This window comes from Astyanax mexicanus, chromosome 8, assembly GCF_023375975.1.
Source record: "Astyanax mexicanus isolate ESR-SI-001 chromosome 8, AstMex3_surface, whole genome shotgun sequence".
Taxonomy (NCBI): Eukaryota; Metazoa; Chordata; class Actinopteri; order Characiformes; family Acestrorhamphidae; genus Astyanax; species Astyanax mexicanus.
Genome location: NC_064415.1, coordinates 41,978,484 through 41,988,668, shown reverse-complemented (window position 1 = coordinate 41,988,668; position 10,185 = coordinate 41,978,484). Strand labels below are relative to the sequence as shown.

General features: G+C 36.0%; 1 protein-coding gene across 1 annotated transcript; it reads right to left on the bottom strand.

Annotated features, from left to right (window-relative positions):
• Positions 1-1,634: 1,634 nt before the first annotated feature.
• On the bottom strand, positions 1,635-9,931 carry ackr4a (atypical chemokine receptor 4a). The gene is made up of 2 exons (XM_007232513.4): positions 9,607-9,931; positions 1,635-5,440 (listed from the first exon to the last, which is right to left on the bottom strand). Exon 2 carries the CDS (start codon positions 5,416-5,418, stop codon positions 4,324-4,326), a length of 1,095 nt encoding a protein of 364 aa, XP_007232575.3. The 5' UTR covers positions 5,419-5,440; positions 9,607-9,931; the 3' UTR covers positions 1,635-4,323.
• Positions 9,932-10,185: the final 254 nt, after the last annotated feature.

The following is a 10,185-nucleotide window of genomic DNA, read 5'->3' as shown; positions in this document are numbered from 1 at the left end:
TAGGAATATGACAGAAAATCCTGTTCAGAAATGTGTCAATTATTTAGAGACTACCCCATCTGCATTGGATCATTATTTCTTTATATGTACTAAAGTGTACTTCAGTCTCGCTCATAAAAGATCCTCTCTGCTGTGATTTTAAATGCCTTTTTATGTATATCGGAATTGTTAGTGTTAGCATTGAACACTGACATCTGACAATATATGTATAATATTATACCACAGTTAGTCCCGACCCTGCAATGTGATTGGTTAAGAGGCGTTCTATGAATGCCGTTATCAGCCGGTAATGCACTGTAACTGAAGCTCTTCATGTATTACTCCACCACATAAACAGGTAACCTAGCAACGATGCAGCGCTTACAAGCCAAACAGCGCAGCAGTGGAACTATTTTGACTGTTTTTTATAACCAAACAGATTGTATTTTCTCGTCCTCTTTAACTCAAAATCTTTCAATAAAGAGCAATTGGCACTAATAATATTACATGTTATAGCATGAACCTTGAGTGTATTAATGGTTAAATATATTACCCAGTGTATATATTTTATAGTTCTAATATTTGTGAAGGCATTCATAAATACCTAAAACTAGTAACTCTTACAAGGACTCTTGTAAGGACTCTTTTAATACTGTAGGTGTATTTGTTTTAATTTTATAAAACACTGAAACCATGTTGGCTTTCTGTAGTTAAAAAAAAACTAAGATTATTTTTTCTTAAATTGTCACTAACACACCCTGTTGTAAACAGACGTGTTCTAAATTCTGTGAGGCAGTTTCCTGGGCAGGAATTTAGTCTAATAAAAGTGTACATTTGCATTTCCTTGCTTTTGGAAAACTACTACCTATATGTTTTGCCCCACATGCATCGATTTCTTCCAGAATGTCAAAGAATCCTCTGAAATACAAGGTTGTTAGAAACTGCTACACCGAAATTACATTATAACACCGACTGGCAGCATTAGCAAAATACCCCAAACAAACCAGTATGCTTTGTTAATTTTTTTTTTATTAATTATCTTTGTCTATTGCAGAGTGAATTTTAAGTAGATTGTGTTATTTAAATGTATACACACTTTATTCACTCACTTACTCGTGTTTAGCAAGATTTTCCACAAGTTTTGCATCAATCACACTCTTTTTATTGATAACTCTCTTTATCAGTTAAAGATTACAAGTCAACTTACTTTCTTAATTTCGTAATTTAGAGAATACAGTAAAATTCTGGTTGAAAGGAAATACCGTATTTTTGTAAACAGGCTAAGCACTAGCTCTTTTGCCATTCAGAGATGAGTATATCAGACTGTAGCCTGCATGTTTACTGTGTTAAAACAAGCTACGTGAAAAGAACTGCTAATTAATATCACCCTGGCTTACCAGAGCACTCAGGGTTCCTCAGTATAGCTCTGTTGGACAGCATTAGCCGCTAAACATTGCTAGCCTTAGTGGAAATCTGCAAATCTAATTAAGCTTACTGTAAAAAATTAGAAGCACTTTATTCTCCCAAATAAAGAGTTTTTTAAAGAGAGTTATCTCTGTAGACAGGGGCGCAACTACATACTTTTTGGGTGTATGCAAACGTAGTATTTTGATTTGGTGCCCCCTCTAGTAGGCTGCATACCCCCTTTTGTGCCACTGTCTGTAGATTAGCATCCAGCGTTAGATTAGAAGGAAGGAAAATATGGCGACACCTAATGCGTGAAAATAGACCAGAAAATCTGGTGCTTATAGTGTGAAAAATACAGTATATAAACTCTTTTGCTGCTCTCAAATGTCAAAAAAGGCTCTTGTTCATGAAGTGTGAAAAAACTAGTTTTATGTAACCCTTTTTTTCTCATGATTCTATTCTTTAACTGTTTAGTTAAGTGCAATGCAGAGCAGAATTGTATGTGACCCATCCTGTTTCTTTTAGTTCCTGTTGTGAGTCATTTATCTAAACATCTGAGATATTAAACACATTTCATTGGTTGATAATGTGCAGATATTTGCAGTTTGTTTTGTCTTGTGAAATGGTCGTGACTAAAGCTGAACTGAAAGATTTTTGATGACAAAGATTCTACATTTTGGTGTAGTTAGCAAGATGGCAATCATGTACGGTAAAATCACAAAAATAAACACCAATAAAGAAGAAAATATAATACATTTTTACACAATACTACAGTACAAATGATATATATATACAGTCATATGAAAAAGTTTGGGCACCCCTATTAATCTTAATCATTTTTAGTTCTAAATATTTGGGTGTTTGCAACAGCCATTTCAGTTTGATATATCTAATAACTGATGGACAAAAGCACACCTCAGGCGACTCTGTCTGTGGCGTGCTTGCAGAAATGGCTTCTTTCGCATCACTCTCCCATACAGCTTCTCCTTGTGCAAAGTGCACTGTATTGTTGACCGATGCACAGTGACACCATCTGCAGCAAGATGATGCTGCAGCTCTTTGGAGGTGGTCTGTGGATTGTCCTTGACTGTTCTCACCATTCTTCTTCTCTGCCTTTCTGATATTTTTCTGGGCCTGCCACTTCTGGGCTTAACAAGAACTGTCCCTGTGGTCTTCCATTTCCTTACTATGTTCCTCACAGTGGAAACTGACAGGTTAAATCTCTGAGACAACTTTTTGTATCCTTCCCCTGAACAACTATGTTGAACAATCTTTGTTTTTAGATCATTTGAGAGTTGTTTTGATGAGCCCATGATGCCACTCTTCAGAGGAGATTCAAATAGGAGAACAACTTGCAATTGTCCACCTTAAATACCTTTTCTCATGATTGGATACACCTGGCTATGAAGTTCAAAGGTCAATGAGGTTACCAAACCAATTTTGTGCTTCAGTAAGTCAGTAAAAAGTAGTTAGGAGTATTCAAATTAATAAAATGATAAGGGTGCCCATACTTTTGCACCGGTCAAATTTTGGTTTAATGCATATTGCACATTTTCTGTTGGTACAATAAACCTCATTTCAATCCTGAAATATTACTGTATCCATCAGTTATTAGATATATCAAACTGAAATTGCTGTTGCAAACACCCAAATATTTAGAACTAAAAATGGTTAAGATAAATAGGGGTGCCCAAACTTTTTCATTTGACTGTACCATATAAAAACAGTAAAAAAAAAACATATTGGATAATTATATGCTTAAAAAGCAGTGCCAAGGTAACTGGGGTGTACAGCTGATAAACACTGGCTACACACATGGAGGTTCACTGTTGGAGTGAACTTGTCCCTACGGATCATAGTTAGCCACTTAGCATGCAGTGCAGTGTCAACAGGAAATTTGCGAAAACTTATCTTGGCATTATAGCGTGACAAAGTGGTACTGGATGCACTCATTATGTCCTACTAGCTCGCTATCTCTTCGTGTTGGTATCAATTCTCAAACTACGGAAGTGCTTTATCCAGAACTTTTAACTCACACCCTCAAAGGCTGGAAGTAGAATGGCGTCATCTTGTGCACGGAGGCTATAGCCAACAATCTAACATGTCAGATTGCTAGCTTGCTTAGCATAAACATAAGCACAGATATTGGCAGATGTTGGATAATTCTGTCCCTAGATTGTTTAAGTAAGGTTTAAGTAAGAAACTTATAACTAAATGGTGTAACCAGTACTCGCATTCAAATTTAAACATTTACAGTTTGAACACTCAGTATAGTACACTTTGAACAATCCAAGGTACACAAAATCATGTTTTTTGTGTATTATTGAGCCATTATTGAGCTGCTGTTGAGCTACAAACTATTTATTAGATTTTTTTTATCAGATTCTATCAGTGATTTAAAATATGGTTTTAAAATGGTAATTCAACCTTCAGTTTCAAGTACTTTAGCCTCCTTAATTCATAAAGATAGGAGACTGGTCTTTTAAAAAAAAAAAAAGGCTAGTAAAATGTTTTCTGAACGTTACAGTTAATGTTCTATGAATGTTAAATCTGTCAAGTTTTCTGGATGTTATTTAAAAGTTTGTTTAATGTTTTTAAATGCTCTGGTGGCGTTTCTGCAACGTCACTTGCGTCAATGTTGAATTTTTCGTTTTGGGAATGTTACTGTTAACATTTCCATGATGTTAGTATTCGTCTAGCATTATTATATTTCACGTTTTCAGAATCTTCCTGTAACATTATTTTGCTTATGTGAACAGCTAACCTTTCTAAAACATTTTTTAAAAATTGCTAAACATTCTTATAACATTCTCTGTTAGCTTCAATATGTGTATCAACAACAGCAACATAAAACTTGTGAACTGACTTAAGCCAAATAAACGAAATACTCTGCTTAAATTTACAGGATAAAAAGAAGTATGTCTCTCTTTGGTATACTCATATGGAGAAGGTGCTTGTGTGCTGGGAGTTTGAGTGTGTATTGAAGGAGATCTCTACTCCTTGATCTTCTCTCCTCTGTCTCGACCTCCTCCTCTGGCCGAAGCTCTTGGCGACCTTCAGCACACGCTGTCTGAAGGACAAGCCGATAAAGACGTAGAGTACGGGGTTCAAACAGCAGTGGAACAGAGCGAAAGTCTCTGTGATCTGAGCGGCCCGGTCCAGTGCTTTACTGACACCACAGTGGGTCACCAGGGCATGCGCCACGTCCAGCACTCGGCAGAACTTTACCACATTGTAGGGAAGCTGTGTGAGGACAAATGCTAAGACCACGGCTAACAGCACTCGAATGGCTCGCCACCTCTTCCCACGGTTCTCTGGAGGCAGCTTCAGCAGGGTCCGAACCACATGGGTATAACAGTACAACATCACCATCAACGGAACAAGAAAGCTGAGAAGCACCTCCAGTACTTCCATACTGATCTTAGTTTGGAAGGCCATGTCTGACGGATACACAGCCATGCACATCTTCCTCTCAGAGAAGGTCTTGACTGTGGACAGGACCAAGTCTGGAATCCCTAGAAGCAGCGCAATGGTCCACACCGCAAGGCAGAGCTTGACTGTGTGGTTCCTTCTGAAAATCTTGCCCAGGTTCTTTTCCCTAAGTTCCGGTGTTATCGCCAAGTAACGATCCAGGCTAATGCAGGCTAGCAGCAGCATGCTACACGTGAAGTTGATGGTATACATGGCAGTGACCAACTTGCAGAGAAAAGCCCCAAGCTCCCAGCCTTGCACGGCAGCAGTGGCCCAGAAAGGCAGGGTCAGCAGCAGGAGCAGGTCGGCCACGGCCAGGTGAACCACAAAGACGTCCGTCAGCGTCTTCAGGCGTTTGCTATAAGCATACACGCCCACCACCAGGACATTTCCAGCTATGCCTACTACAAGACATAACCCGTACATGACCGGTAAGAAGATCTGCGCGAAGGCACGGATGTCATCCTTCTGGCAGACAGTTTGGTAGTCCTCATAGGAAAAGTTCCCGCTGATGTTTTCATTCTCGTCAAAATCGTAGTAGTCCTCAGTGGTGTGGACCATTTTTAACACTGTCGGCAAATTTCTAAACGAAGACAAAAAGCAAAATGTTAAGAAACCTAATTTAACCCAAGCCCATATCATGAGAAGAACAAATACCTAGAAGGAATGCACTGAATATTTGGCAACCAAAATAAATAAATAATTAATTGAAAAGCTGACTGATGCTCCAGCCACTTCTCCCCCACACACTTAGTGCACAGCCGACAAATTTGATTAAAATTATTTTCATTAAAAAAGTACATTGGTACACTTTACGCACATAAATGAAATTAAATAAAACATTCAGCATAACTAATCACACTTGATACTTAAGTCCACAACCTCAGCTGAAAAGATAGGAACTGTACATATCTCGATTAATAATGTTAGCATTTGTTTTTTTACCAAAAGTCTGGTCACATTTTCCTGAATACATTTCACTCAGATTTGACTTGATTAGAATATTACTTCTGCCGTAATGTTTTTATTAGAACGGCTCTGCTGAGGTAAATGTGTGACTAAAACTACATTCTTGAGGTAAATGTTGTTGGTATGTCTGCTGGGATATTCAAAATGTTAGCTATTCTATAAATATTTTTAAATTGTAGTTTTGTAATAGATTTAAAAAAGCAAGACAAAATACATTTAGGCTGTATTGAATAAAGAAAAAGTAGCGCAATTAATCTGTAGTTACTATTTGGCCTTTGGCCAAATGTTTAATTTTGTTCAGTGTTGGACAGAAATATTTTCCTAATTCTTTTAATAGACAATGAAAAATCCCAAATCAGGCCATTTTATATATAAGCTCACATCTGTCCTGCAGATGTTTAGCCCTTTCATTCACATTAAAGTAACTAAACATTACATTAACATTACAGTTACATTACATTTAAATGTTTACTTCAGGCAATCCATAACGGAGTAACTTGAGTACCTCAAACACTTTGAACACAGCTTTGTTTGATTGTATCATTCTTACAGCATTCCAAAGAATGGATTTCCAAGGGAAGTGGTTAAAGTTTATTTTCCTGACATCCCTGAGGATTGAGTCTGGACGGAATGTTTTTTTGGATGGATTTCTGAGCGCGATGTTCCTGATTTATTTATGAGTAGGTCAGATAGTTAGAAAAAAATTTCACTTAGTACACAGTGTTAGACTGAAGAAAAATATTGGAAAGCGAAATCATATAATATTTAAGCAATATATAAATTAAAAGCCTTTTACTTCTGATTGTTAAACACTTATCATTGATAAGATTATTTACTTTTAAAGCAGTGTACCACCCATGATCAAAGCAAAGCGTTTAAGTACCACTTACTGGGGCTACTGTGTGGGCCTTACCCACTTTGCTAATGATTACTGTTTATTGTAAATGCGTTTAAAATTAAAATACGTAAAACTGATTATAATCAGCTACATCCTATCCAACTAAAAAAGAAAAATTTGATTTCTAAAAAATTAGAACTTTGTTGTTTTTTTTCAACATATTTCTTTCATTATCATCAGGAGGTATGCACATGTTAACCAGACAGTGTAATGCATCGCCCTGAGCATGAGATAGTATCATTCCTGACATTTCCACTCTGCTTTCATCAAGCGCTGTGGGAACATACTTAAATACTCTTGAGAAGATCTAAAACTGTGAATTTTGGGTACAGCCACATCCTTTTCCTCCCAGTTTTACTTTGAAATGCAGAAACGTGCATAAATAAATCTGGCCTAGACTCTTCTGTTTCAACGTTAAATATACAGGAAAAAAAAAAATAAAGAAAGAAAAAAAAAAAAATATATATATATATATATATAAAGAGCATTCAGCCATTTTTGCTGGGCTTAGTTAGTGTAATGAACAAGTAAATATAAAATGATTATCGTTAATTGAATGTCCTCACAGTTGTCATTGATCTACAAGAACCATTCATTTAAGTGAAGAAGACTCTTGAGAAACACTAAACTCTATATTTTTCTTTATTGTTTTATTTTACAATTCTAAATTTACACTGCTGTTTTAACCTTGTTAAAACCATGACAGCTATAAATATATAGATCCGCAACTTAACCTTGTTTTTAAGTGTTTTTCAAGGGTTCACCATGTAAATCTATGACTCTGAATAGATCCATGACAACTCAAACATTTTTTTAGTGTAGTCTATATGTGTCTTTATGAATCTATTCTGTGAATAGATTCTGTGAATAGATTCTGTGAATAGATTCTGTGAATTCAGCATCTGTGGGCAGATGCTGAATTATAGATGCAGGAGGATATAGAATTTTTTATATATTTTTTTTATTTTTGTATTTCTCTTTAATGTTTTTTTTTATTTTAATCTAAATTCCTACTTCTGTTTTTAACCTGCTGATTTGTATTCATGTCACATTAGTGACTCAAATCTGATTTTCTGCCTATATGTCACACTGATTTTTTTTTTTAGAATTGCTTGGACATGGCCAACACTTGTCTATTTTATAAACAGTAATTTACCAAGACCCTGAGTTTGTATGAAATAATAATAATCTGGCAAAAAATGCTACAAAAATAAAGTAATGTAACAAAACTCTACCACAAAACTAAAGTGCATAATTTTTGCAAACAAACATTTTAAAATAAAAAACAGCAACTAGCAAAACAAATACAAAATAAACTGCTTACAATAATATTGTTTCATTAATATCTCATTTTGTCATTAATATTAATTCATGTCCTCCAAATGGTACATTTGTAGCCCGTATACAGGCCAAGACATGTTATTAACTATTGTCAATTAATAATTAGTTAAGGAATTACTTAACCATTTAACAATGTTTATTACTGCCTTAAATGCTGTTATTTGTTGTACCCATATTATATAGTGTTACTGCTAAATTCAGTCTGAGCAATACATCAGTATGTATAAGGCTTGTTATGTGGATGTAGCAAAAGTGATTTAAATCGGAGTAGAAAAGTTTGGATTTGCCGTGTCCACACAGCCCTGGAAAAATCTGGTCTAAAAAATCTACTTGAATAGATTTCACTTCAGTCATGGTAATGTGATCGTAGCTCAAATGGTTTGCTTCATCATATCTGTAGGTCAGTGTTTTGGGTCACATATATTAGACACAGTTTATTCTGATCATTCTTATTCAGGTACTGGGGTAAACAGGATCCTGAAGGTTATCTCAGGGAAGTTTGGGTTCTGTTTGTTTTAGATAATATTCAAAAAAACACAAATAGCAGCAAGGTCCTGCTCCAACCTTTGTTTGACCCTTATTATGTGTTGTATTTATATACAGTACCAGTCTAAAGTTCTTATTCAATAATAATAAAAAAATCCTACATTGTACATTTATATCAAAGTCATCCAGACTATGAAGGAACACATGTACTAAAACTTAGTGTTAAACAAACCAAAGTACTCTTATTCGGGGTGCTGTTAACTTGAACTTGTGGTTCTAAGGCTGGTAACACTTGTGAACTTATCCTGGGTAACAGAGGGAATTCTTGTTTTTCCTTTCCTGAGGTGATCCTGATGAGAGCCAGTTTCATCATAAAGCTTTTGATGATCTTTGCGACTGAACTTGAGGATAATTGCTATAATATGGATTAGAACATTACTCAAACAGAGCTATTCACTGTATACCACTAACTCTCAGTATTTAACTCTTGACGAGTTCAGCACAGCTGTTAAATGAAAGCCTGAATTCCAGATGACTTTACCTCATAAAGCTGACTGAGAAAATCCAGCCAAGATGTGCAAAGCTGTTGTGAAAGAAACAGGTGCCTACTTTGAAGAATTTAAAATATTAAAAAAAATCCTTAAATATATCCTGATTTGTTTATCAGGTTTTGTTTAATAAATAATTTTTTAAATAATGTTTTTATTTTTCATAGTTTGGGTGACTTTAATATTAATCTACAATGCAGAATTGTTTTAAAGGTAAAAACTTTACATTTACAGTGTCCAAACTCTAGAACTTTTTTTAGAACAATTTACTTTTAATTTCAGAACAAATTACTTGCAACAAAGTGACAATAATAATAATCTTTTCTCAGTACATTCCTTATACTTCTGCTCAACACTGAAGTCCAAAAGAAGCTTCATTCAGCTTCACTGTTTCACTTAAACTCTCTGTGAGATTATAACTGTTAAACTACAGTAATCACTGTTGTCTGTACCTTCTATAGTCTATTCCTCAGCAATGTTCTGAATGTTTAATAGCACGTCTCTTACCTTATCTCTGAGCTGCGTATGAAGACAGAGAGCACTGAGCGCTGGCTCGTCCTGTGCAGCGAACTCCAAGGGAATGAGTGAACACCTCTCTGATTTGTGTGTGTGAGAGAGAGAGTGTATTAAAGAGACAGAGAGAGAGAAAGAGAAAAGGGGAGGGAGAGCAGCCACAGAGCAGGGTTGTTCTATCCGTCAAGTGTCTTAAAAGCAGCATTGCAAAGAGGCCTATCCTCGCCTGCTGTGCATGTGGTGTTTACTGTGCTCGGGGTTGTATATGTGTGAGATGCGTGCACGGCGTGTTAGTGGTCATTTTGAAGTCACTCTTCTCCTGCGTGCTTTCTGCATTCTGTGGGTGAGAACGCGCTGCTATGTTGTATTTAACAGTAATTACAGCACTGTTTGGCATTTCTGATGTGATTGTGGTTTATTAAGTATGTTCCAGACCTCCCTGGAGGATGTTCTGGCAGGAAGAAAAACAAGTTTTATCTGATAAAGTCTTAAATGTACAACACTGTCGATTTAGTTGCCAAGAGCTTGAAAGGCAGTGCTGCTGTCACTTCTGTCACAAGCTCAGACACTCGT